This window comes from Trichoderma camerunense, assembly GCF_050948025.1.
Source record: "Trichoderma camerunense strain CBS 138272 chromosome Unknown V8C40scaffold_20, whole genome shotgun sequence".
In the NCBI taxonomy this organism is placed as follows: domain Eukaryota; kingdom Fungi; phylum Ascomycota; class Sordariomycetes; order Hypocreales; family Hypocreaceae; genus Trichoderma; species Trichoderma camerunense.
Window position 1 is genome coordinate 143,526 of NW_028145350.1, and position 26,547 is coordinate 170,072.

General features: G+C 46.6%; 8 protein-coding genes across 8 annotated transcripts; 5 read left to right on the forward strand and 3 right to left on the reverse strand.

Annotated features, from left to right (window-relative positions):
• Positions 1 to 1,183: 1,183 nt before the first annotated feature.
• On the forward strand, positions 1,184 to 7,825 carry V8C40DRAFT_282972 (putative polyketide synthase; the record flags this gene model as incomplete). The annotated part of the gene is made up of 4 exons (XM_083221886.1): positions 1,184 to 1,488; positions 1,551 to 1,839; positions 1,896 to 7,706; positions 7,769 to 7,825. 4 exons carry the CDS (start codon positions 1,184 to 1,186, stop codon positions 7,823 to 7,825), a joined length of 6,462 nt encoding a protein of 2,153 aa, XP_083068858.1.
• Positions 7,826 to 8,678: 853 nt separating this feature from the next.
• On the forward strand, positions 8,679 to 10,522 carry V8C40DRAFT_255132 (nucleoside phosphorylase domain-containing protein). Its single transcript, XM_083217976.1, has 2 exons — positions 8,679 to 10,056; positions 10,113 to 10,522. Exons 1-2 carry the CDS (start codon positions 8,928 to 8,930, stop codon positions 10,340 to 10,342), a joined length of 1,359 nt encoding a protein of 452 aa, XP_083068859.1. The 5' UTR covers positions 8,679 to 8,927; the 3' UTR covers positions 10,343 to 10,522.
• V8C40DRAFT_107458 (uncharacterized protein) lies at positions 10,273 to 10,808 on the forward strand. The gene has a single exon (XM_083210739.1). It carries the CDS (start codon positions 10,433 to 10,435, stop codon positions 10,706 to 10,708), a length of 276 nt encoding a protein of 91 aa, XP_083068860.1. The 5' UTR covers positions 10,273 to 10,432; the 3' UTR covers positions 10,709 to 10,808.
• Positions 10,809 to 12,516: 1,708 nt separating this feature from the next.
• Positions 12,517 to 16,663, reverse strand: V8C40DRAFT_282974 (quinon protein alcohol dehydrogenase-like superfamily; the record flags this gene model as incomplete). Its single annotated transcript, XM_083221887.1, has 2 exons — positions 16,418 to 16,663; positions 12,517 to 16,352 (listed from the first exon to the last, which is right to left on the reverse strand). The coding sequence occupies exons 1-2, from the start codon at positions 16,500 to 16,502 to the stop codon at positions 12,517 to 12,519; spliced, it is 3,921 nt and encodes a 1,306-aa protein (XP_083068861.1). The 5' UTR covers positions 16,503 to 16,663.
• Positions 16,664 to 18,251: 1,588 nt separating this feature from the next.
• Positions 18,252 to 19,387, forward strand: V8C40DRAFT_107488 (SANT/Myb-like DNA-binding domain-containing protein). Its single transcript, XM_083210740.1, has 2 exons — positions 18,252 to 18,911; positions 18,988 to 19,387. Exons 1-2 carry the CDS (start codon positions 18,405 to 18,407, stop codon positions 19,156 to 19,158), a joined length of 678 nt encoding a protein of 225 aa, XP_083068862.1. The 5' UTR covers positions 18,252 to 18,404; the 3' UTR covers positions 19,159 to 19,387.
• V8C40DRAFT_255138 (ketopantoate reductase PanE/ApbA C terminal-domain-containing protein) lies at positions 19,034 to 20,970 on the reverse strand. The gene has a single exon (XM_083217977.1). The coding sequence runs from the start codon at positions 20,727 to 20,729 to the stop codon at positions 19,320 to 19,322; it is 1,410 nt and encodes a 469-aa protein (XP_083068863.1). The 5' UTR covers positions 20,730 to 20,970; the 3' UTR covers positions 19,034 to 19,319.
• A 410-nt stretch (positions 20,971 to 21,380) lies between these two features.
• Positions 21,381 to 25,432, forward strand: V8C40DRAFT_255139 (DNA-dependent ATPase RAD26). Its single transcript, XM_083217978.1, has one exon. The coding sequence runs from the start codon at positions 21,809 to 21,811 to the stop codon at positions 25,274 to 25,276; it is 3,468 nt and encodes a 1,155-aa protein (XP_083068864.1). The 5' UTR covers positions 21,381 to 21,808; the 3' UTR covers positions 25,277 to 25,432.
• On the reverse strand, positions 25,278 to 26,537 carry V8C40DRAFT_255141 (40S ribosomal protein uS11). The gene is made up of 3 exons (XM_083217979.1): positions 26,402 to 26,537; positions 26,013 to 26,246; positions 25,278 to 25,935 (listed from the first exon to the last, which is right to left on the reverse strand). The coding sequence occupies exons 1-3, from the start codon at positions 26,463 to 26,465 to the stop codon at positions 25,784 to 25,786; spliced, it is 450 nt and encodes a 149-aa protein (XP_083068865.1). The 5' UTR covers positions 26,466 to 26,537; the 3' UTR covers positions 25,278 to 25,783.
• Positions 26,538 to 26,547: the final 10 nt, after the last annotated feature.

The following is a 26,547-nucleotide window of genomic DNA, read 5'->3' on the forward strand; positions in this document are numbered from 1 at the left end:
TTCCCTTTGTAGGCGTCTGATTTAACTCGTGGGTGTTCGAAATCTCCTCCGTCTCGGTTTTTCTGTCCCCCGCTTGCCATGATGTTACCGATACAGACACCGACGTCAAAACAATAACTAATGAGCGACAGCTATATATAGCTATACATAGAAGGGACATAATTTAAGGACAAGAAAGTGGTTCCCGTTGCCATTGAGGTAGCACCTAGCTACTTGCATCGCGGAGTTTGCCTCGTAATTGTATAGTCAGTCAGAAATCCTCGGGGCGATGTACTGTAAGTTGGTGTGAGATGTCTGGATTTAATCGGTAAGCAGCTACGGTTTCAAGAAGCTATTACTATCGAAATAGTCGTGAACATGGGATTTACTATTTAGCCGTATAAATAATGCTCGCTGCGGAGAGCTCGGGGATTTTTTACCGTTCTTGGTAGGAGGCGTAAGATTCATTGCTTAGAGACAGATGTGTGGTGCCAGTTATAAATAATTGGTCTGTGAAACAGTAAGACTGACCAAGCTGACCAAAAACATGCTGCTAACCATAATCTCCGTATCGGTGTACAAATAAATCACGTATACCTCGAGTAACGATACATGTATACTAGCAAGATAACATGTAATTTCGCTGGTATTGATCCCGCGCGCGTCTTAACAATACTTTGAGCTGCTTGTCTCTTTCAATGGTCAAGTCGCTTCCAAGTTTCCCAAGGCATATGTTAGGATATCTGAACAAATCCAGAACCTCTCAAACGTATCAAAGGGTCCCAAAGATCAAAGGCAATGTAGCTCAAGGCATGAATATGAGACATGCTAGGTACGTGTTATTCCTTCTCCGCGTTATGTACTACACAAATTGATTACAAAAACCATCTTCTCCTTCAAAGCGCCATGTATTCTCGACACAAACCACAGGCATCGGACTTTTGGAATATACCTTGCAAAGGGAGGCAGGGTTGTTAGAGAAGCTAACGCTAAGTGTAGGCACCCCATACCCAATAAAGGCTTCGTGGTTGTATAGTTGGTGGAGGGAAAGATAACGGTATGCGCTCCCTGCTAGCACACTGGAATATATACTGTTAGAATACGTCAGCGGCCTGTCTCGGGCATATAAAAAGACCAAAGGGTGTGTGTGCCCTTGAACGGTATATCTGTATGGGAATCAATCTGCTAAACTTATCATGATAATATGGCCGAACAACTATCACGACTTGTCATTTTTGGAGACCAAGATGCGGACACTCTTTCATATATCAAAAGTGTGATACTGCAGTCACGAAATTTGCCGTACGCCTCCCGTTTCCTTCGAGATTGCGCAGATGAAGTGCAGGCCATTTTGTCAGGGCTTGACGCTGAAGAAAGACGTCGATACTCGCGATTCGAGGATATACTAGAGCTGGCAGTTATACATGCCGAACTTTCTGATAAAGATCTCTCTATCGAGGCGATTTCAACTGTTTTGCTCTTCATCTCGCAGTTTGGAGACCTCATTGTGTACGTTGGTACAAAACCCTTGAAGATATGTAGAGACGGTGTGTTGCTAACACACAAGATAGGCGGTCCGAACAAGATCCATCATTACTTTCAACGAGCTATATGTCTTCTGTATACATCATTGGACTATCTTTCGGTCTCTTTTCTGCCGCTTCAGCAGCTACGGCTCGAGATGTTGGCGAACTTTTAGCCATAGGGAGAGCATTAGTTGCTGTAGCCTTTCGACTGGGCTTGCAACAAACAAGAAACGCATTGGAAATTGAGAGTATGCCAGGATTAAGGGCTACAGAAGTTGCAAATATTGCTCCACGAGAGGTAGAAACCGTTATTAACGCTTTCAACAATGACATGGTAAGAGATGGTCCCCATTTTTCGTTACATGTTTCAGAAAGCTTACACTCTAAAAGGCTATCCCAAAACACCGGCGCATGTACATCAGGACGATAACTAAACGAGGAGTCGTAATCTCCGGGCCACCGTCGCTCTTCTCTGAATTGTATTCATACTCACCGATATTGGCATCGGCTCCTAAGACACGCTTACCACTGAAAGGTGTTGCTCATGCGCCTCACATTCCGGCACTCGACATTGATGAAATCCTTGGTATCTCATCAGTACTTCGGTTCCCTGTCCGAGAAAAAGTACATGTCGTATCGACTAGTTCTTTTCGGCCATTCGAGGGGCAAGATCTCGGTAGTATGCTCGCCGAGGTATTGGTTGATATCACTCAGCGGATGCAGAATCTGGCTGAAGTATCTAATTACTGCGTCTCGGAGTTTCAAAGTGGCAGAATTGTCGAACTCGTAACAATTGGTCCTCAAAGCCAAGCTGGTGGAAGCTTCAAAGAAGACTTGGAGGCTGGGGGGATTTGCTTCAACCTCCGACCAGCTATTCAATCAAATATGGAGGGACTTCGAGACGGGTCTGATCTGGTGGCCGTCGTTGGCATGTCATCACGCTTACCAGGAAGCGAAGACGTAGACAGTTTCTGGGAAAATCTCCAGGCCGGCCGTCAATTCGAATTGGAGATTCCAGCAAGCAGATTTGATCTTGAAGCACACTACGATGCAACAGGAACTAGGAAAAACACAACGACCAGCTGCTATGGCTGCTTTCTGGAGAACCCGGGTTTTTTTGACAACCGACTATTTAGCATTTCTCCCCGTGAGGCCGAGCAAATGGATCCAGTGCACCGTATCCTCCTCATGTGTAGCTATGAGGCCCTGCAAATGGCTGGATATAGCCCGGAAGCAACGTTATCGACAAATAGAAATCGCATCGCTACCTACTTTGCTCAAGCCGGCGATGACTACAGGGAATGCAATGCTAACCAAGACATCGACCTCTTCTTGATACAAGGAGGCACGAGGGCATTTGCTCCAGGGCGGCTGCACAATCATTATAAATGGGCCGGAGAGAGCCATTCTGTTGATACTGCGTGTTCCGGGAGTTCGACCTGCATAATACTTGCAATTAACGCTCTCTTATCGCGAGAATGTGATACAGCTCTTGCTGGTGGTGGATCGATCCTTACAGCACCTGATATGTTTGCAGGACTGAGTAGAGCCGGGTTTCTCTCCAAAACTCCTGGAGGATGCAAAACATTTAGAGAAGATGCCGACGGCTATTGTCGTGCCGATGGCCTGGGGTTGGTGGTCTTGAAGCGCCTTGAAGACGCTGTTTCGGATAATGACAATATCCTGGCGGTGTTAAGGAGAGGCGCTAGGAACTCGTCTTGGAACTCGATCTCTATAACTCATCCAAGCGCTGACGCCCAAGTCAGCGTGGTCCGGGACGTGCTCCGGAAGGCTGGCGTGGAGCCAAAAGAAATTGGCTATGTCGAGATGCACGGCACAGGCACTCAAGCTGGCGATGCGATTGAGATGGAAGCTGTCAGCAGAGTCTTTGGAAACGATCGCACAAAGGAGAATCCTCTATATGTAGGCTCTGTCAAACCTAGTGTTGGACATGGAGAGGCTGCCTCGGGAGTTACTTCACTTATCAAGGCCATTGAGATGCTGCGCAACAATACAATTCCTCCTCAACCAGGCTTTCCAGGACCACGAAACAAAAAGTTTGATTACATAGATGAGCTGAATATTTTTATTCCCGAGACAAGTTTGCCGTTTCAATCTGGTCCTTCCAGTCGCGATGGAAAGAGGCGAATCTTGATCAGCAATTTTGATGCTACTGGTGGCAACAATGCTATGCTCCTCGAAGATGCACCTGTTCGACCACAGAAGACGGGTATGGATCCAAGAAGTCATCAAATAATTGCTATATCTGCGAAAACTAGGAATTCTCTTAAAAATAATACGGAGAGGCTCCTGGAGTACCTGGAGCGCCATCAAGATATCCGGCTCTCCGATCTTGCGTATACTACGACTGCCAGGCGTATTCACGAAAACTTGCGGAGGAGCTACGCAGTGGAAAGTGTTGACCAGCTTCGCCAGTTGCTGCAGACCGATTTGCGGAAAGATGGCGGCGACCGCGATATTTCGCCTGTCAAACGTTCCTCGATAGTCTTCATTTTTACAGGCCAAGGCTCACAATATGGGGGAATGGGGAAACAGCTCTTTGCTACTTCTCCTAGATTTCGCCGAACTGTGGAGTCATTACATGAGATATGCAAATGGCATGAATTCCCTTCATTTATTAACCTCATTGCCTCTGGAGAAGTCAGTATTGAGAGATACAGCTCGGTTCAAACACAACTTGCCATCATTGTGCTAGAAATAGCATTAGCTGATCTATGGAAGTCATGGGATATTGAACCGGATCTCGTGGTTGGCTACAGCTTGGGTGAATATGCAGCATTGCATATAGCTGGCGTGTTTTCTGTTCACGATGTGTTATATCTTGTGGGGAGGCGGGCGATGCTGATCCAAGAGAAGTGCTCTCCAGGCACTCACGCTATGTTAGCAATACAAGCATCAGAGCAATATGTCGAAGAGAAGATATTCTCATATCCCTCTTGTGAGATTTCCTGCAAAGGGGCGCCGAAATCGACCGTTGTTAGTGGATCGGTTGATGATATTGTCAATCTTCAGAGCCAGCTAAAGGCAGAGGGCTACTCATGCACATTGCTTGATGTTCCTTACGGCTTTCACAGTTCTCAAGTGGATCCTATTCTAGATGACTTCAGAAATGTTGCTGAGAAAGTTAATTTCGGTAAGCCGCGTATACCTGTGGCGTCGACATTGACGGGTGCTATGGTGAGAGATGAAGGCGTCTTTTCGCCATCTTATCTGGCGAACCAAGCTCGCAAGCCTGTTGACTTTATGAGAGCGCTGGAGGCTTGCCGGAATGAGAATCTAGTTGATGATGACAGTGTATGGATCGAAATTGGACCTAACCCGGTGCTTGGCTCGCTCGTTGGTAATGCTCTCAACGTTTCGAGACGCAAGCTCCTACATACAATTAATAATAAAGAGGAGGATTGCAAGGCTATCGCAAAGTCGATGGCTTCTGCTTATCTAGAAGCCTTGCCTATCAACTGGACCAATTTTCACCGAGATTACGCCCAGTTCCTCAATCTGCTCGAGCTGCCGTCGTATGCTTTCGACTTGAAGAACTATTGGATTACCACAAAGAAGACATCGCAAGTTGAAGTTCAATTAGCCGGGACACAATACACCCCATATGTACCCGGATTTCCTACTACAACTCTTCAACGCGTTCAAGAGGAGTCATTTGACGAGCTCAAAGCAGTGGTGACTTTTGAGTCTATAATGTGCGAGCCAATGTTTTTATCTGTTGCGCAGGGACACATAATAAATGGGATACCTCTCTTCCCTGGCAGTACCTTTGTGGATATGGCGTTTTCAGCGGCGAAATATATATATCAGAGGACAGAATCTGGGAGTCCGGTTCCGGCAATGTCTCTCACCAAACTGATCATGATGCATCCTCTGATACCTGATCCCGAGAAGAAACTGGACCAAGTCGTCATCACGAGAGCAGAGAGAAAGAGTGGCAGCTCGGTAGTCATAATCAACTTTGGTTCCCGCAAAGGGAGGACCACAGAAGATTGTGCAAGCTGCGAAGTCTATTTTGGAGACGAAATGGAGTGGAAGAATGACTGGGCTCTCAATGAGTACTTTGTCAACGCTGCCAAGGATAATATCGTCCGATCCGCGAAAGCTGGCTCCGGGCATTACCTCCACCAGAAAGTAGTGTACAAACTCTTTGCTAACCTCGCGCGCTATGATGCATCATTTAAAGCTATGGAGGAGGTATTTGTGGAAGAAGACTTCACTAGTAATGCCGTTGCAAGGGTGAAGCTGCCTCCGATGAATACGCATAACTTCACATTTAGCCCTTATTGGGCCGATTCTCTCATTCATGTTTCCGGGTTTTTGCTAAATGGGAAACCAGATGATGATGGAGACGATGTCTGGATTATAACCAAGTTAGGAACCTTTCGTATGCTGAGCACCCTGCAGCCTGGGACGCAGTATCAGAGCTATGCGCATATACAAAAGGCGACTGACGGTGGTGCTGCACATTGCGATGTCTACGTCTTTGAAGGGGACAAAATTGTTGGTTCTAGTACTGGAATGATATTCCAGAGGGTGGCTCGACGACTTCTTGATGTTGTTCTCGGGAAAAGCTCAGCGCCGATTGGAATTACCACCACGGACAAGCCAATACATACCGCCGCCCGAGCGAGCCGACCAGGATTTGAGGATTCCCATGCAAGTAACATGTCATCATTCTTATCAGAGATAGGTAAAAGCGGCAGTGAAACATCGGCTACCTCGATTGATGGAGATGATGTTGAAGATGTCATCGCAGTTATCCTTGCTAGTACAGGGGTTGATCCAAGTGATGTTGAACCTTCAACTCAAATCGCTGATTTAGGCCTTGATTCCATCTTATCAATTGAAGTGATTGGTGATATCAAAAAGAAACTTGGTAAAAACCTTCCGGTTTCTTTCTTCATTCACCATCCCACGGTGGCAGATGTGCGAAAGGCTCTTGGAAACAATGATGCATCGATAATGAAGCTAAAGACACATGAAGTGCCAGCGATAGCCACTGATATGAAGCCTACACCAATTCTCGCTCAAAAACTTTCTGATCCCAGCAATGGAGATGTTGTTATGAAAGTTATTCTTGACATGACAGGGGTTGACCCTGCTGATGTTGAGCCATTCACCCGTATCAGCGATATGGGCCTTGACTCTATCTTGACCGTTGAAGTCATTGGCGAACTTAGAAATAAAATGGGCATAGAACTTCCAACTTCTTTCTTTAATCAACACCTAACAGTTGCAGATGTTAAAATGGCACTTGGGCATGCCGGCGAACGAAAAGCAAACGCTCCCGCTGAGAATAACCCTTTAGTATCTTATTATGGGGGAATAGAAGGTGATCCTAAGACCCCAACGAGGAATCAGTCATCAATTTCCAACTATTGCAGTAATGTTGTCTTGGTTCAAGGCAGCGCAACTTCAGACAAAATCCCGCTCTTCCTGATAGCCGATGGCGGTGGATCAGCGACGTCGTATATGAGCCTTTCACCTTTATTCCCAGGTGATAATCCAGTATACGGGTGTGAGTCACCGTTTCTTGACAATCCAGAGGATTATGTCTACACGATAGAAGAAGTTTCTGATCTTTATACTGCTGCCATCCGCAAAATACAGCCGCATGGACCTTATCTCTTAGGCGGGTGGTCCCTTGGAGCTCTTTTTGCCTTTGAGGTTAGTAAACGGTTCTTGAGCGATAGAGAGGTCGTCCAAGGCCTTTTCGTTCTTGATTTCAAGTTTCCTGTACTCGATGAGAGTCGCATTATGCCAACGATGGAGACAGTGGAGATGATTGGTATGGCAAATGGTGTCAATGTTCCTGGTAAGGGCATTTGGGCACCTGCTACTTACAAGGCTAAACTGCACTCTCTTCAATCGCTCAGAGCAGCAGCCAAGTATAAAATGCAGCCGATGAATCCAGGGCGTTCACCGTTGAATACCTACGTGGTCTGGGCAGGCCTAGGTCTCGAGACGCTGCTTGGTGAGATACCAGCTGGCATTCAAGAGATGCTCAGGGCGCACTCGGGTCCGGATGCAGACTTCCGGGCAGGTGCCATGTTGCTGTGGCTCTTTGGGAATCGCCAGAAGCGTGAGGGACCGGATGGATGGGACAAGGCGACTCGAGGCCCAGTTCACTGCTCGTCCTTGCCTTGCGACCACTTCACTATGGTTAACAAGCCTTTTGTAAGTTTCATAATAGTGTGATTATAGTCTCAGGGATATGCTAATGAACTTTTAATGGTTAGGCCGAACATACCGGAAAGCACCTACGACAACTACTTACCCGATGTCTGGCTGGTTAGAAGAAGTTTTGGATACATTAGAGAGGTATCCTAGTACAACAAGGCGATGCATGGAAAATTACAAACACTCGCTAATGGATTACGCGATAAGCTATACACACTGTTGGTAGAGGCTGATACAATTGAGTTGAGCTAAATCCACGTTGTTTCACATACATTACTTTAATCTTGAGTTCGGCATATGAAACTCGAAGTGGCATGTTAGACTGTACTAGCAGCAGCTCTTAATCTCACATGTAGATGTCCGCCTGCGAAGGAAGACAAGGCGGAGCTAAATACTCCTAACATGAAGCCACGATTCCCATAGAGATTTAGCACTCCAGCAAGCGCGATTCCCTTCCTATTCTAGCAAACAAAGATTGTTTGATAGGTGGCTAAGTCAGTTGCCATGCGTAAGCCCGTATTAGCCCGTTAGTAGGCGCGAGCCTCATCTCTCGTAGTAGTGAAAACAAAGGGAGAGGCTGAGACCAATACTGATCGTACATCACGTATATGAACGCTGATCTTCACAACATATATTAGTGTCGATCAAAACCGCATCGATGATGATGTTCAGTAGGTGCTTAGGTTGGGCTTTGGACACATGAGCATTTCTCGTGAGAGGGGCGATGATGTGCATATTGGTATCGAAATATATGTATGCATCCCATGTTACTTCCCACTGATATGAGATTAAACTTGCGAAATTATTCACCACCCAAGCTTCGAGACCGGTGGTTCAATGGCCCCTTCTCAATATTCCAGCGCCGAAGATATCCGAGCTGTGCGACACCGCAAAAGAACATTGAACTGAGTGATTTGAGAGGGATTGGTCTTCAGGGACTAAAATTAAAAGCTGATTCGATGTATTAAGGGCCAATCGCCATGCGGCTCTGTCCGGCCCCCACGCGGCGAGTCTGCCGTCTGGGTATTACAATCCGCTCAATATATTTACTCATGCAGCCTGATTGAACGGAATTGGGCATGAATGATCCCTCAGCCTCAACATACCCCGCTTCAGTAAAACTACTTCATGTAGACAACCTCAACAGCGTGTTGTTTTTGGTGAACTGTTTGGATATTCGCTCATCATTAACTCCATAAATTCTCGCAATTTTTCGTCATGGCTCAGGTCATCAAACCTACCAGTCGAGACCAGTTTCACATAGCCATCATATGCGCTCTGCCCCTCGAAGCCAATGCTGTCAATTTGCTGTTCGATGAATTCTGGGATGACGATGGCGATCCATTTGGACGAGCAAATGGCGACACAAACAGTTACAGCACTGGCCGCATCGGAAAACACAATGTTGTCCTTGCCATACTCCCAGGTATGGGCACCAACAACGCGGCCGCGGCTACAGCGAGTCTACGATCAAGCTACAGCAACCTGAAACTTGCATTGCTCGTCGGGATTTGCGGGGGTGTGCCCCGGATCGAGGGCGACGATGTTTTTCTTGGAGATGTTGTAGTAAGCAAAGCCATTGTCCAGTATGACTTTGGCCGACAGTACCCAGGAAGCTTTGAGATTAAGAATACTATTGAAGATAGTCTTGGTAGGGCAAACAAGGACATTCGCGGGTTGTTGGCAGTCTTTGAAACTGAGCGTATGAGAGAATGGCTGATGACCAAATCGGCGGGCTATTTGAAGCAAATGCAAGACGCCGCGAGGAGGAAAAGACGACGGGCAAAGTACCAGAATCCTGGGGTCATTCAAAACAAACTATTTTCACCGGATTATATCCATCGGCACCGATTAAAGCCATGCGATACATGCAATGCCAAGAACAATGCGGGAGAGATTTGCAATGACAAGAACAATGCGGGAGAGGTTTGCAATGACAAGAACCATGCGGGAGAGATTTGTGAGTCCGCATCCAAGGAATCTTGCGCAGATGTGGGCTGTGATGATTCTGAGCTTGTCAAGAGAGAGGAATTCTTTGTAGACGATGGCGGCTTCAACATCTTCATCGGGAGGATTGGCTCAGGCAATGCGGTAATGAAGAGTGGAAAAGACCGAGACCGGATTGCCAAGCAGCATGACCTCATTGCATTCGAGATGGAGGGCGCAGGAGCTTGGGACGAGGTCCCTTGCTTAGTGGTCAAGGGGGTTTGTGACTATGCAGATAGTCACAAGAATAAGCAATGGCAAGACTTTGCAGCTGCCACTGGGGCTTGCGTGATGAAGGCCATTTTGGATCGCTATGTCGTGGCTGAGGGGGGTCAAGGTTCGGCCTTGCCTCAGACAAATGGTGAGATTCTACCACCCTCTTCATTTAGAATGCTCTCTTCACTCACACTTGAATAGGGCAAAAGGTGCAAAATAACGTACGAGGTGTGCAGAATAACACACGAGATGTGCAGAATACAACACGGAATGTGCAGAATGAAACACGGAATGTGCAGAATAACACACGAAACGTTTCTAAGAATACATTTGGCAATGGTGTAAAGATTGATCAAAGCGATGTTATTTGGAACCTGCCATCATATCCAGAGAAGCGTAAGGATGTTGAATACCCCTGGCGTTTCCGATAGTACTGTGGAATGGACAGGAAGGGTGATATGGTGGGCATTTGACGGAACCAAAATATACTACTAATTCGAGCCACGATGCTGAGTTTGTAGATGTTGAATCTCAATATACAAGTTCAAAATAAAAGAAGGACGAATGTCCCTTGGTTTGAGAGCGATTTAATGAGCAGCGCAGTGACAGAAAGATTAGATGATGTAAGTATAGATATACTTTTTCAAGCCCTGTCTCAACTTTTAAAGGCTTTTGCAATGAAGACTGGAGGTTTTGGCATCGCGCAAATTAACAGGGATGTGATGGTATTTGTGCGCAGATACAGAAACTTAGTCAATGTAACCGCTCATCCGTTACAATTCAAGCTAAAGCTCTAAATTCATCAAATTGCAGGAGAATTGCCGAAGTAATGAAGAATAAGTACCTTGAAGAGAATAGCAAACGTTTCGATATTATTGGAGGCAGTTCGGAAAGCTCTAATTACAAGATTGAGCTCAAAATTGGTTTCCGGACGTGGACAACTTAGAAGACGAAAATACCGCATTAAATGAGAACCCAGATGATGCACTAGATAACGATGATGACGAAGGATTCGACGAAGCAAATCGAGCTGTTGATTCTTTTCCTGAAATTTCTGTTTATAAGAGATTATTATCAAAACATCCGGTATACAAATGGCTTTTAGACAACATCTGGCGGGTATTATATGTGGAAGTCACCTCGAAATGCACAGATCCGTACCGGACAATCAATTTTGCAGCATCTCCCCGGGGCAACACGAATCAGTAGAGGAGCAATGCCACAAAGATATAACTTTACATTTACTGTGGACTGGGATCCATGCTTGTTTTTGCGCCATTGTGGTCTTACCCAGACCATTTGATCGCTACGAATGATGAAAAAAGGCTCGGGAGATCTGTACATTCCCAGCAGGAGCTGTTGTGTTTGGACATCATTTACTCATAAGCAAGATATGGAGAGATATCGGAGGTCCTGAAGATGGAGAGCCTCCATCATCCGGAAGGGAAAATTCTCCCATACGATGACTATGAAATCGGGCGCCCTGCCTAAGGAGCTGGCAGCCGTCGAAACCTCATTCAATGAACACCATCAGTGTTTCCCACAGCTCAAGAGGGACACTAATTATTACTGCCTTGGTCGCATTGGAACTCATAACGTGGTTGCCGCTTGTTTGCCATACGGTATAAACACAATAGCTAAAGTCGCTTCAGACATGGAAAAAAACTTCACTACACTGAAGTGGTACTTCTTAGTGAGGATTGGCGGAGGGACGATGTTGTAATCGGTACAAGCATCATCCAACACGACGTGGGTAAAGCAATGCAAAAAGATTCTAGACTTCTAAGGACAGGGCTCTCGCGGTGACCCGATACATCGCTGAGAGCCGCGATCAGCAAGATTGATTCCCATCATGATCGCAGCACTAACTTTCTAGAAACACATATACAACACGTATTAACCTTACTACCTGGATATGAAAGACCCCAAGAGGATCGCGATAGACTATTTGTAGCTGATTTTCGTCATCAAGAAGGCCAAAATATGTGTCAAAACTGCTGAGGGCCTGAAGTTATCAGAGAATCCCGGACGTCAGGACCACCACTCATTACGGTATAATCGCCTGCGAAAGTCAAGTTGTAAAGGACGCGAGTTTAAGAGACAACATTGGGACTGATACAAAAGCGATATGCATTGAGATGGAGGCCACTGGCGTCATGACGACTGGACGCTGCTTGGTTATTAGATGAACATGCATTCGCAGATTCGCACAAGAATGATGATCGGCATAACTATGCCGCACCTTCTGCTGCTGCTTATTTGAAGTATTTCATTCTTCATACCGTGAAGTACAGACAATCGAGATTGAGACCTAACATTGCCAGCAATCTCACATCTACAGCACTAAACGAATTGATATCGACGGTTCAGAGATTGAAGACTGGCTTTCTTTAATAGAAGCACCTATATGAGTTTTGCCAGCTTGTATCTATAAGAACACCGTGTCCAAGAACTATTTATGACTCTAAAAGATACAAAAGCTTTAGTCTTTTGTCTTTAGGTTCGTCTGGATCAGATTTACCCGTTGCCAGATAATTAACAACCTCAGAAGTCGAGTCATTACTAACATTATCGGAATCCCATTGAATGCCATGATTCCCGGCCTCTATAATTCACGCTGGTTAGGAAGTTGAATAATCATTATTTCATCCGTAGAAGTTGTATATGCCAATAAGAAGGATGATATTGCCACACGCGCGAACGTATATCTTGAAGAAAATTCCTTTGGAATCAAGAACATTTTTTCTCCGCCGAAACAAATCCAACCAACGACTAAATCGTGTCGCCATAAAGAGTATGCCTGCCATGGAAATTTTTCCCAGTGATTCCACGAAGATCTTTTACAGAAACCAGCACGGTCTGTGAGTATTCTGCTCGTAATGGGGTCAAACAACGGTAGACTGAAGCTCTCCCCAACTGCAACACGGGCGATACGAGTACCACTGGCGATTTCCCAGATCTGGGTCTCATACGTAGATAAGTTATACTGTATCTCGCCGTAATTGCAAATAACTGCTAAAATTGTAGCATCAGACGAAAAAGTAAGACTTCCAATGCGAAATTTGACGTCTGGTTTGAATCCCTCGGTGTTAAAGCTAGAAATCTCGTGGCGCGCTTGCCAATCCCAGATGCGCACTTCCCAAGTATGATATTCATCACACATCAAGCTAGGCAAAGAAGCTCTCGCAATATATTTTGACTCGGGAGAAACTGCCAACGCGTAGAACCGAGAGTGTTCGCCAAGATGATTAGCACCGTTATCGTCACTTTTGAATAAGCATTTGCCAGATTCCGCGCACCAGACCCTCGCCTCATTATTGCCATAACCTGTAACCAGGTATTTTGAATCATCTGAAAAAACCATCGTAACTGTGCTGCCACTAGGGCTTTCGAGTAGGTGAAGAGACTCCCCAGTGGTAAGGTGCCAGATCCGGACGGCAGCCCGATCACGTTCAGTACACGCGACAAATTCCAAGTTGGGCGAGAAAACCGGGAGAGACCAACTGTAATCACCGTTTTTGAGCACCTGGATACGCTCGCCGCTCTTTCCACTCCATATGTTGATGTGCCCTTCGAGACTTGGTGCTGCCACATATTTTGATCCTGACGATATAGCTATGCACCCGCTACAGTATGCAGCATTCCCCATTTCGGCAGAGGAATCTCTGGTATCAACCCGCCATATTTGAACTCCATTGGAATTGGCAGATGCAAGAAGCGAGGAAGTTGACCAATCAGGAGAAAAAGAGATACTCCCCGTACGATCCCTAGTTGCAATTCTGAGTAGCTGTTCTCCTGTGCTAGTGTTTCCAAAAGTCAAAGTCTCATTTGAGGCTGCTACAAACATCGACGCATCGATAGACAAGTCGAAGGCTCGTATATAATTGCCTAATTTAATCTGGCGTATCATTGTCCACGTTTTAGTACACCAGAGGTGGGTATAGATATCGAAATAGCCACATGCTAAAGCCAACAGTGCTGAGTCGTGCGAAAATTTTGAGTGCTTTATAGGCTCGGAATTTGGAGTGCAAATATGTTCCACCATTTCCCCTGTCCAGACAGAGTAGATTATAGCATCAGAACCGCGAATGAAGGCTATCAGTGCTGAATTAGGTGCAAAAACATACAAACTCTCGTACCTAGGTATAGGCATTAGATCAATCTCACGCACGCAAGCACCGGTTTTTGTCGTCCATATTTTCATCGAGCTCAACCATTTGTATTCGTATCCGTTCGAGAAACTGAAAATTGACGCTGCCAGATCTCCATGCGGTGATAGACTAATCACCTCCTCTCGGAAAACCTCGGATGGATAGTCAGCGTGCGATCTGCTCACATCAAGGTTTAAAGAAAGCTGCTGTACTTGGATCCCGCTATCGATGGCCCACGTTTGCACGATGCCAGCGGAAGAGACTGAGATCAAATATTTAGAATCAGGTAGAAAGGAGACATAATGACGATGTTTGTTATCCACGCTGAATTGAATTGTATGTTCCACGGTATCGATTCTGTAGAGCGAGATACTATGATTAAACACACATAGAGTGGAGGAATCCGGGGAATAAAGTAACTCCACATGAGAATCACATATATCAATATGACTTTGTAGATAACGCCGTCTCTGTGGCTTTTTTATGAAGGTGAAGATATCTCCAAAGTGAGCTCGTATAGATTGCCGATATGTCTTGTATATTGCACTGCGCTCGTCCTCGAAGGCAATGGCTGAATAGTATAGCTGCAGGGGCCAATCCATCACAAAATCTTGGCAGTAATGAAAGAATTGATAAGCATCGTTAATAGACTTCATGAAGTAGTTCGCCTCTTCTTCCTCTTGTGAGTTTGTGACTTGATGTTTATTTGCTTTGCTTTTGTAATAGCTCGCTGCTAGCTTATTAAGACTTTGCACAGCAGATCCTCCTTGGGGTGTAAGTCTGCGCAAGAGAGCTAAGGCTTCTAACCAGCATAAGTACTTGGTTTTTAGAAACTTTTGCAGCAGTCCGTCGTGTTTAAAGCAATCCTCAGCCTTGAATCTCCCAGAATCGTATCCACGAATTAAATGGTCGACCCAAAATACGCAGCTGTATGCTATGGGTACCAAGGGATCGGGATACGGCGGCCTGATATCGCCCTTGCGCCATCTATTGCTCATGCACCTTTGAGGATCTTTGAGATCATAAATGTCGTACTTGAGAATGCGAAACATCGCATTCATCGAAATTTCAAACATTTTTTGGTGCTGATATGGGATTCCTGAAGGGAAAATGCTATTGGAGGCTTTCCCTACCATGTAATCTTTGACGGACTGGTGAACGAAATATACAATGTCGTCTCTTATAGCTAAAAGAGATGCACAATCTCTAACTATATCCTTCATATCCAGTATATTGTAAGACGATTTATAATGTGCCCACTGAGAACTTATAAATGTATGGAGTTCTTCGAGATGGAGGGGCCTCTCAGCGGTGGTAACAATGGAGAGTAAGATTTGACAGGCTTCTCGGTCCTTTTGCCTTAGCTTTGCGTTGGCTCGCTGTACAATTAGGTCATAGAGATTCTCTAGACCTTCCGGTATTTCTTCCAGTACTTCTTCGACATTTCGACGGTCTGTGTCCCGCAATTGTTCAATCACAAGGGCTACCCATAAAAACGTGCCGTTTGCTTTGCGTTTTAAGGTTGTGACTGTTTGCATTTGGAGTTCCTCATCATCTTCTAGTGCTTCGATACCCGAAATGGAATTGTTGATGTAAACATCAATAGATTTGGAGACGTTCTCGGCGTTCTCCTTTAGCTCCAAGCTGAGCCTCCGAGCGGGGTCAATTAACCGTAGTCCTCGTTCGATGTCTTTGACATTTCGACTTGAAAGCAGCCACTTTACGTGATTGCTTGTTTTGAGAATGAGACTCAGGAGCAGCTTGCAGTCGTGCTCGCACTCATCAAGAGCATCAACAACACAGATAGGGGCTGGTATGCCTCTAACCTGGGTAGCTGCTTCGAATATATCACCTAGAACAGCCCACGCATTGGGCCCATCAAGTTGACTTAGTTTATCTTCATGTTGCTTGCAAATTGGCGAAAAAAGTGTCGGGTTTTGCTTAATGAGGGAGAAAATCAAGCCTGCTACAGCCGAGGAAGCAGAATTAATCCTAGAATCCGTGGCTTGACAGAAAAAATAGGCAAGATTGCTATTTTCTTCAAGCATCTTTTCCAAGTCTTCGATAATACCGCAGAGGAGCATTGTCTTGCCCTTTCCAGGGTCGCCTTTAATCCAAAGTACACTGCTCTCTTCCGTATGGCGCCATTTCTTAAAGCCTTCGTGGTCGAGAATCCAGTTAAATGAGTCGTGTAACAAGGGACCCTTCAATTCTAGGATTCGCTTCTTGTCGTAAAATGGGTCGGTTTTGCTAATTTTATTGAGAAAAGAGTTGATCGAACCCGAGGGACCTGTAGGCAGAAACGATTAGCCAAGTCGTGGATGCCCAATCTCATAGATCTTAGTTAGATCCTACCGGGATTAGCAATGTTGAAGTCGCCCTGAACGATTGTTACATTATTTCCCATCGTGTTCCCTGAAACCTCTCGGACGTTGGCCATTTTGTCGCAAATTTTACACCAAAGTCGCGCGGCGATGCGTGGTTACTTAGGAATACAGAGATAAAAGGGAAAATCGAGACCCAATCCGACATATTCTCATTTCAGGCTGCAATTCGATACCTAATCTGGGCATCCAATGAAAGCACAATCACTCCCTTCTGCTCTTACAATACCATTGGGCAAAAAGCTTTGCTGTAGCCTTCTCCTTGGCAATTCGGACGAGGCTTGCCATTGGCTACGGAGCTATATCTACGTCGAGGATTTGATAGGCCAGACTTGGGTTGAAGCGAAGCCTGATCCATCGTTGTGCATGCGGCTCTCGTCTTCCCGAGTGCGGCTGAGCCCTGGATACATGTACCGACGCCTTTCATACCTGCATCGAAAGGTACGCCGAGACTAAATCATGTATTGCGGCGGCGAATTTACATGGATAAGAGAGGTCTGAGCTTTGTATCTAGCCAGCTTGGGGTTCCCGATACCTTGGGCCCGACATTTCTGAGACGCTGGATACCAGCTACATTAGACAGATCGGTGACCGTAAGCCTATTAGTCGCTGTAGTGATACGGTAGGATGATTGTATGTTGACCGTGCTCAGATCGTAACAATATACGGTAGTAATGAGAATGCACCTAATCGTAGCTAATACGGTAGGATAATCGCATATTGAATATGCTCCAATCGTAGCGATATACGATTACGAGAATGAACGTGATCGTAACCTCGCGCCTGTTCGGTTGAAGTGGGAGGGATTCAATTAGTACCGCCGCACTCTCGCCGCGGAATAATTGTTGCTGATCTGATAAATCGGCCAAATGCCTCCTCTCACATGTGAGAAATCGCATGTTGTCTGCTCGGTAACTGGACTACGTCAAAGTTTTGATGTATGTGTCTTTATCCTCTCAGCTTCCCGATTCGAGTGTTCCCGTGCCAAACAAGGCAATTCAGTTGAGATTCGCAGAGTAAGCCAAGGCGGCGATGCCGGTTGACAGCCCAAAATCGCGGACTCGTACTGACTTAAATGCTCTGCATAAACCGTCATTTCGGCTACCTCCCCGAAATTGTCATATATTCCCCTCGGGAACAGCCATCCGATCCCCTGTCTGACCGTCCGGGCCGTTACACGATCGACAATCTCCATTGAACCTTGCTTATAGCGGCTGTCGATCCCATTCAATTTATCGCCACCTCAAGGCAACCTCCTCCAGCCCGTCTTCCCGGTAACGGTGCGTCTTGATAGCGGATCAAGGGTCAATGAGCTGCATTAGCGCCCCTGACGAAGTGCCGTATCTCGCATTGAGTCTCGTATTTGGGAGGCACAAGTTGTCCGGATATAAACCCAACACCTCTACCGAGGCTTATGCACGGCGTCAAAAGACACAGCCCGCGTCCGAGCTCGAAATCCTCCTCATCGGGAAATTTACTTGGCAAGGGGCGCTTTGACCTGATGCATGCAACAGGCGGGACGGCACCGAACAAGAGCCTCCCCCACATACTTTATTCGGTCACTGAATTTGCAATATCGGATGAATTAGCTGGTCTATATTACCCTTTTCAGAGGGTGGTGGGCATCAGATCTTTTTCCCGGTACGGTTGACTGTCTACACTGAGGCTAGCCGTGCTCAACACCACACCCAGCACACCTCCCAATATCACGGAAACTTATACATTTTGACCACCGCGCATGAACCTGGATTTCGCAGCATGTGCTTGTGCGGGGGCGAATTGTTTCTTCAATGCCGCTGCGATGGCTGAGGGGATGCGGGATGCGATAGGACAGCAAACGAGAAGATGTTTCTTCTGATCTGAGCGACGAATCTATATATGATAGCAAAATAACTCCCATCAAGAGATATCCTGGTGTCACTGTAGTTGCAAAGTAGCCAAGAGAACATCAATCAACAATGGATCACGACGGAAGACACAATTCGTACGAAAGAGGTTATAACCCAATGTCATCACAGGCTTATCGACATTATTATTCCTCACATGGCATGGTGTATGCAGATGACCCTGGCTCATCGGTAGCTCCTGGCTATGATACCCCTCCAGGATCTGCTTCAAATATATATGGATTCTCAGGGCCGGACGGGACTGAGCCATGGTCTCGGCCTTCCCACCATCACCACCATCTACCAGACATGAGTCGCTCATCGATGCACGGAGAGAGCAGCCAAGATGCACACAACTTGGTTGGAAGAGAGGGAATGCCTTCTCCTGCGCGGCGACCTCAACGTCCTAGGATCAAGTTCACTCAAGAAGAAGATGAACTTCTAATTGAGCTCAAAGAGCAGAAGAATCTCACGTGGAAGCAAATTGCCGACTTCTTCCCCGGCCGCAATCCTGGCACCTTGCAAGTGAGATACTGTACAAGACTAAAGACTGACTCTGCACCATGGACGAGGGAGATGGTATGCTACTCATTGTCATTTCTTAGGATTTATACTATCTCGTAATACAGGATTGCTGACTCTGACGCTACCTCAGGACGAAAGATTGCTAGACGCTTTACAAAACTATGAAGATGAGAAATGGCGCATCGTTGCACAGCGAGTCGGCGGTGGAGTGACGCCGATGGGGTGCTGCAATCGTGTGTGGGAGCTGTTTAATGATGACATTGACGATTCTCCCCAGTTTCCATTCCCAAATGATGGTTGAAGGATTGTAAAAGCTGACGTGCGACGAAATTATGGTGATGACGGCATATGTACTTGTACCTGTATCTATAACAAGCAAAATAAATGACACATTGAGTTGAACATCCATAATGTTTTGTGACATATAAGTCAAGTTTAAGAAAAGGTAATAGCAAAAGAGGTTCATGAAAGCAACTGTTTGCCCAACTCCACCTCATCCAAAACAGCGCCTGACTCAACTAGTGCGATCAAAGCCCGATGGCAAGAGACGTCTAACTGCTGACCACTGCTATTTGTACCGAGAAAATCTGCCGTCTCGACCAGCCAGCCATTAAAATCCCGAATTTCCGTAGGCTTTCCTGCACGAGCATCCTGAAGCATGGAACTGGTGTTGTCCCTGACGATGTGACCAATCTTGTAAAGCATTGTCCGAAGCTGATCATGCGAAAAGCGCAAAGTAAGCTCCTCCCTCAGGGTATCTAGAGATTTAGCACTTGTCCCAGTGGAATCGGCCAGAATTTCGGTGGTGCTGGGGTGATTGATGAGCGTTTGGAGGACGGCACTAGATTCGCTGAGAAGGCGGTCGAGAACTTTCGCTACAACACCATTCGGATCTTCAAATAGGACGCCATTTTTACAGCGGAGAACGGCAGTAAGGGGATTGATGGAAGAATTTACGACGAGCTTTTGGAGTTGTGAGACCCAGAGCTCGGCTCTTGTAATGGATCTTGCGTTGAGGTCGGGAGCGGTGGCGATGGCCTCTGTTAGATATGATACACTCTGTGCGATAGGCTGAGTCTTATTATTAAGTAAAACAGGTCCAATAGCGGTGTCTGCGGGTGAAGCGTGAAGGCTCTTAAATGGTCCCTCTGATAAAACGCCGTGGTTCGTGACACAGGCCAAAATATTAGGCCCGTCGTTATCGGGATACCTCCTCGATATGTATTCTTGTCCATGGGGCGGCCACAGCTTAGACATGCCATTTTGGAGGAACGCCACGCTGCTGCCACTGTCTAGATATCTCCGTAGCTTGTCGGCTTCTGGAATGGCTGCAGCAGCTTTGGTTGCGACAAGGAGGTTGCGAATTTTGCTCGCCTGAGCGACTTCCTTAACAGGGCCTTGGGTAGGTGCTTCATCAGTCCACCACTCAATCTGGAATTCGTCCTTGCCGCTGTACAACTTTCCCAATCGGGTAATTTCGAGACCGGGGCTCTGAATCCATTGGGATAAAAGCTCTTTCCTATGGACGACAAGGGTGATTGGAGGCCGAGGAGTTTGCATGGACAGACAGCTGGCGTAGAGACGACCTAGATTGCCGACGCCGAGGATGAAGATTCGGCGATCCAAGTCGTCTGAGTTGAATTGAGTGGAATTATCATTGCTGCTGATAGTGCTGTCTACATTCTCTGGGCTCCAGGCGTATAATTTGGGAGCCGGGCTCTTGTTGTCTAAGAGGGTCTTGAGCCATGCAGGCTGGTGAGATGGCTGTGTGGAATAGGCCGCCATTGGTTTAGCGGCGCGGAAGACTTTCTGTGGATTAAGGTGGAGAAAGGATCTCTGAGGGCGAGAAACTACTCTTGTCCAAATTGCCATGTCGAAGGCTTAGTGGCAAGAGAAGAGATTGGTTTGGAGGTGGAGGCTTTGACTCATTATATGGCAAGATTGGGTGAGGGGCAGTTTCTAAATGAAAGGTTACACAGGTACATTAAAGTTGGTCAATTGGGGTAGAAACAAGTGTTGATAGAATGGTAAGTTATGAAGTATGTCAACAATGTAATCTCAAGGGCGCGCAGAGCAAAAAAAGATGCAATAAAGGTGGAGATTGTTTTCTCATGTTTTGGAGGTTGAAGAGGTGACTCATTTGTATATATCTTTGTTCTGGGTGACAACATACAAAGTAATACAGCAAGGCTATGACTCAGCACAGTTGAAGATTTTCAGACGAGGCATCCAATTATACTTGGAAATGAAACTAGTAATAATGATTGATTCTACAGGTCAATTGACGAATTAATATGCTATATAGTTTTTCTCTGCTCTGTCAATCTATAATGGTCTGTAGTTAGTCGGCTGTTTGTTTAACCTTCTCCTACCCTGAAGCTTGGAGTTGCTCTTAAATTTCCCCAAAAGCCAGTCATTGCACAGTCACGTGACAGAGAAATGCACAATTTCACGGACTTGCCCAGAGCTTATGCAGTGGCTCCCTTTGATGCTAACCAATCAGCGCCTTGCTGCTTTGCCACTCACACGTCGAGGCGCCATTGAAGCTTCATTTCAGCCACTGTTTACAAGCACAGATTCACATTGCTCGTCATTTGTCTTTTCACATTTTCTTCATTTCATCTTCTCTTCATGAGCCATCTTTCGCCACGGGAATCTCGGCTAAAGGTCATGCCGATTCTAACGACATAATAAATGATCTCGACAAGAACAAGCAGTGCAATTCTTGCTGGTTTCTAGTCTGCATATTCTCCCCGCCGTGAATCGGCCCTCGTGGACGTCACAGGCATCGCCCAACTGCCAAGGAACACAGAACATGTCACATCTAACCCTTCCAAATTCCTCTCATTTATTGTGACTTCTCTTCAAAATCTACAAGGCTCGAATTTACAATCTTTCATCGATACCCAGCTACAACTAATCCGAAAAACTTGAGCGGTCCAACTGACATCATGGACTCTGAAAGCGACACAAAGGAGAAGGATGTCGGTGAAAGCCGCAGCGCCTTGCTCGGCGAAATGGTAGCAGCAGCTCAACAAGGCTCAACACCCGATACCAATACTGATTCTCCGCCAGCTATTGGAATCAGTGAAGAAGATGCGCTGAAAAACCTCTCTGGAACTGTACGAGACCAGGATGATCTGGAGCGAGACATCACTATGCAGGCCAACGCGGCGCTGATGGAGGCTGAAGACAAAAAGGACCGCAACCGAATCCTCAAATTGGAGTTGACCCGCGAGAGATACAAGTCTCTGCTGGACAAGGAGAAAAAGAGACTGGAAAAGGCTGCTGGCAACCCGACCCAGTCTCGAACGATTCAAACCGAAATTGCCAAGTTCGAACAGGAAATCAAGCAGGCCACTCTAGACATCAACGATTTCGAATCACGTATTCAGAAGAGGCACCAAGAAGATCCGTTAAACGGCCTGAACCAGACCAAATCGAAGAGGCTTCCTGGAGAAAGCAATCGCGACTATCTCATCCGGACAGGCAAGATTACTCCGTTCTCGAAATTAGGAGGCGCACGACCTGCTGGCATTGAGGGCCAACTCGCTGACACCATTTTGGATGCCGAAGAGGAAGCCACCGCGGAGCAACTGAACAATGAAGCCAGCGAGGGACCTCTGTCACATCAACTGCTCCGGCGTCCAGGCTTTGCTGAAGAAGTGACAGAGCCATCCGCGAGTGAAGGAGCAGCAGAGGCTGAATTTTCACTTCGCCCGCGGAAGAAGAGAAAGGTCCAAAAACAAGCAGAACGTGAACCGTCGGCTGATTTTGAGCCCGAGGCACAATCTAGCTCAGAATCTGTTGATTCTACGGTGTGGCAGCAAACAACAGAAGATGACATTGTCCGTCAACAACGTCGTAAAGCCAAAGCCAAGGCATCGGCTGCTGAGCAAGAAGCTATCGATCTTAGCAAGGTCGATGATGGCAATGAGGCTCACTACAAGAAGCGATTGAAGGATTGGGTTGATCGAAGAAGTCGAGCAAGGCGAGCTAAACGTCAAAGCATTTCTGTTACAAGCCCCGAAGAGAGCGATGAGGAGGAAGACGAATGGTTTAAACCAGCACCAGGTGTGCCAGATCATTATTTTACCGATGACCTCAAACTGCCAGGCGATGTGTACCCATCCCTTTTCGGATACCAAAAGACTGGCGTGCAGTGGCTGGCCGAACTCTACAAGCAAAATGTGGGAGGCATCATCGGAGATGAAATGGGTCTTGGTAAAACCGTCCAGCTTATTGCATTCATTGCCGCTCTGCACTACAGCAAAAAGCTCAAGAAGCCGGTTATTGTGGTCGCTCCAGCCACGCTCCTCAGGCAGTGGGTAAGCGAATTCCATCGCTGGTGGCCACCTCTGCGTGTTTCAATCTTGCATTCTTCAGGTAGTGGAATGCTCAATCCTACAGCTGAAGATGAATACGATGTGGAACACTTTAGCCCAATGGCTACCAAATCTGAAAAAGCCGCAAGGAGAATCATTCGAGGAGCTGTCCAGAAAGGTCATGTTTTGGTTACCACGTACACTGGTCTTCAGACATATGCCGATCTGCTGTTGGGCGTTGAATGGGATTATGCGGTGCTTGACGAGGGTCATAAAATCCGAAATCCAAATGCCGAAATCACCGTTACCTGTAAAGAGCTCAATACGCCAAACCGTCTCATTTTGTCTGGAACACCAATCCAGAATAATCTCACGGAACTCTGGTCGCTCTTTGACTTCATCTATCCAATGCGCTTGGGTACTCTTGTCAACTTTAAGCAGCAATTTGAGATTCCCATTCGGCAGGGTGGCTATGCAAATGCGTCTAACCTTCAAGTCATGACTGCTGAAAAATGCGCCGAAGCTTTGAAGGAGACTATCAGTGAATATCTACTCCAGCGATTGAAAGTTGACGTGGCTGCCGACCTTCCAGAAAAGACAGAGCAGGTCTTGTTTTGCAAATTGACAGAAGGCCAGCGCAAAGCATACGAGACATTTCTCCGCTCCGACGAAGTCTCCGCCATTTTGAACAGGACACGCCAATCTCTCTATGGAATTGACATCCTCCGCAAGATTTGCAATCATCCTGATTTGCTTGACAAATCTCTTGCAAATAAGCCGGGTTATGAAGTTGGAAACCCGAAAATGTCAGCAAAGCTTCAGCTTACCAAAGACCTCTTGCAAAAAGTCATGATTCCAAATGGACACAAGACACTGCTGTTTTCACAGGGTAAGCAGATGTTGAACATTATCGAGAAGTGCATCAGGAATTGTAACATTACCTATCTTCGAATGGATGGCGAAACTCCAATCGATCAGCGACAGCCGATGATTGACAAGTTCAACTCCGATCCTGATATCCACGTCTTTCTCATGACTACTAGGACTGGTGGATTGGGCACAAACCTTACTGGTGCAGATCGAATCATCATCTTTGATCCAGACTGGAATCCATCCACTGACCTACAAGCGCGAGAACGAGCATGGAGACTGGGCCAGAACAAACCTGTCAAGATTTACCGACTCATGACTGAAGGTACCATTGAGGAGAAGATATATCATCGTCAGATTTTCAAGCAGTTTATGACGAACAAGGTTCTTAAAGATCCAAAGCAGCGAAGCTCTTACGATCTCTCAGATTTATATGACCTCTTCACTTTTGAGAAGAACACAGATCCTGCTGCGTCGAGAAGCGAAGTATTCAGGGGTGCGGAAGTAAACTTGAACAAAAACATAGATAACACCGACGCAAAATCTCTGATACCCATCAAAAATGTGGGACGAGGAAAACAAGAGGGTGAACTAAAGAGCTTAGATCTCGTCGCCGCAACGGAGGAAGTCAAGGAGGATCCATCTGCCCATGAAGAGAGGCGAATGCTTGAGGGCATCTTTGCGCGATCAGTCAACAGCGCTTATGACCACGAACAGATTGTCAATGGTCCACAGAAAGTGCAGGCCGATATGTCTGTCCTGCGCCAGGAGGCAAACATGGTCGCCCGTCAGGCTGCAGCCCATCTTCGATATGCGGGAGAGGAAGCTCGTCGAGTACCAATTGGTACGGTTACTTGGACAGGCGAAGTTGGTACTGCAGGTCGTCCTGGCGGTAACCGTCGTCGTGGAGGACCAAGTTCGGCGGGTATTATGAGCAACCTTGCAGATCGCCAGGGCTTAGACAGCGGCAGCAGCTCACGATCCGGAACACCTGGAAGCGAGAAGACCTTGAAGGCGAAGGACTTTATTCCTATGATCAAGACATTCATCAACCGTCACGGAGGAAAGGTCCCCAGTAAGATGCTGGTGGACCACTTCAATTCTTACTGCCCAGGAAAGAAACAGAGCGACGAATTCAAGTCTGCGCTGGAAATGATTGCGGTATTGAACCGGCCCAGCAGTACTGGGAGAGGCATGTGGTCGTTGAAACCACAATTCAAGTAAGCTTCGATTTTAATCTGAGAGCATTTGATATGCTCCGAAAAGTTACATCTCTTTTTATAATGAGTAGCAAGGCGTCTGGAATTAAAGACACAGAGTCAAGGATAATATGGGAATGTTAGAACCAGATATCAAGTAGACCTAATCATAACACATTGCTTCATACACTCATTGTTGCTCATTCAAATTGAAGAATCACATGTGGCACATCTCACAGAAGAGTGTTACTCTGACAGGAAGATAACTTTTCATAGCCTTCTTCGGGCGAAATTGTAACTGTCTACTGCATCAACATCAAGCCATAATATCCTCTTTCTAGTAAAAAGGACAAAGGAACCTGAGCAGAGCGTGGTAGAGTTGGAGACCAGGCTTTAAGGGCCGTTCTCCTCGTTTTTTCTCAACGCCACATAAAAGAACCAGATAGCGAAACTCCTGCCTTGATCCCAAACCAAAGGTTCGCCAAGCATGCAAATGCCGTATTTTTTTCTGTTTGTAGAAAAAATACAGCAATTACAGACGACGACCACGGCGACCACCCTTTCTGCGGGTAGAGTCGGAGGGGGTAGGAGTAACGTCCTCAATGCGGCCAATCTTCATGCCAGCACGGGCCAGGGCACGGAGAGCAGACTGGGCACCGGGGCCAGGAGTCTTGGTGCCGTTACCTGTCAAAATAGACCTCGTTAGCTTCTATACTGTATATTCTCAAGCCGAGATTTTGCGATGGGAGGGCGCAACATACCACCGGTGGCACGGATCTTGATGTGCAGAGCGTTGATGCCGAGCTCCTTGCAGCGGGCGGCGACGTCCTGGGCAGCCAACATGGCAGCGTAGGGGGAGGACTCGTCACGGTCAGCCTTGACCTTCATTCCACCGGTGACACGGGTGATGGTTTCACGGCCGGACAGATCGGTGACGTGGACGAAGGTGTCGTTGAAGGAGGCGAAGATACGAGCAACGCCGAAGACGAGCTCGCCTGTTGAATGCCATTGTTAGTACATTCGTCGCCAATTTTGCCATCATCTTCACCCCGCATCAATTTTTGATATGGGAAATTTCGAGGTCGTTGCGCAAAAACCATCAAAATTCACCAAACCAATGATTTCGTCGGGGGATGGTTTCAAAACGTACCATCGCGGGCAGAGGGGCCCAGGGAGATGTTCTCCTTAGGAGCGGCGACCTTCTTGGGAGGCATGTTGAGGAATTTGTCGACGTCTGGTTATTCGTCACGGGGCTGTTGAGAACTGGCGAGTCACTAAGAAAAAAGAAGCCGTGAT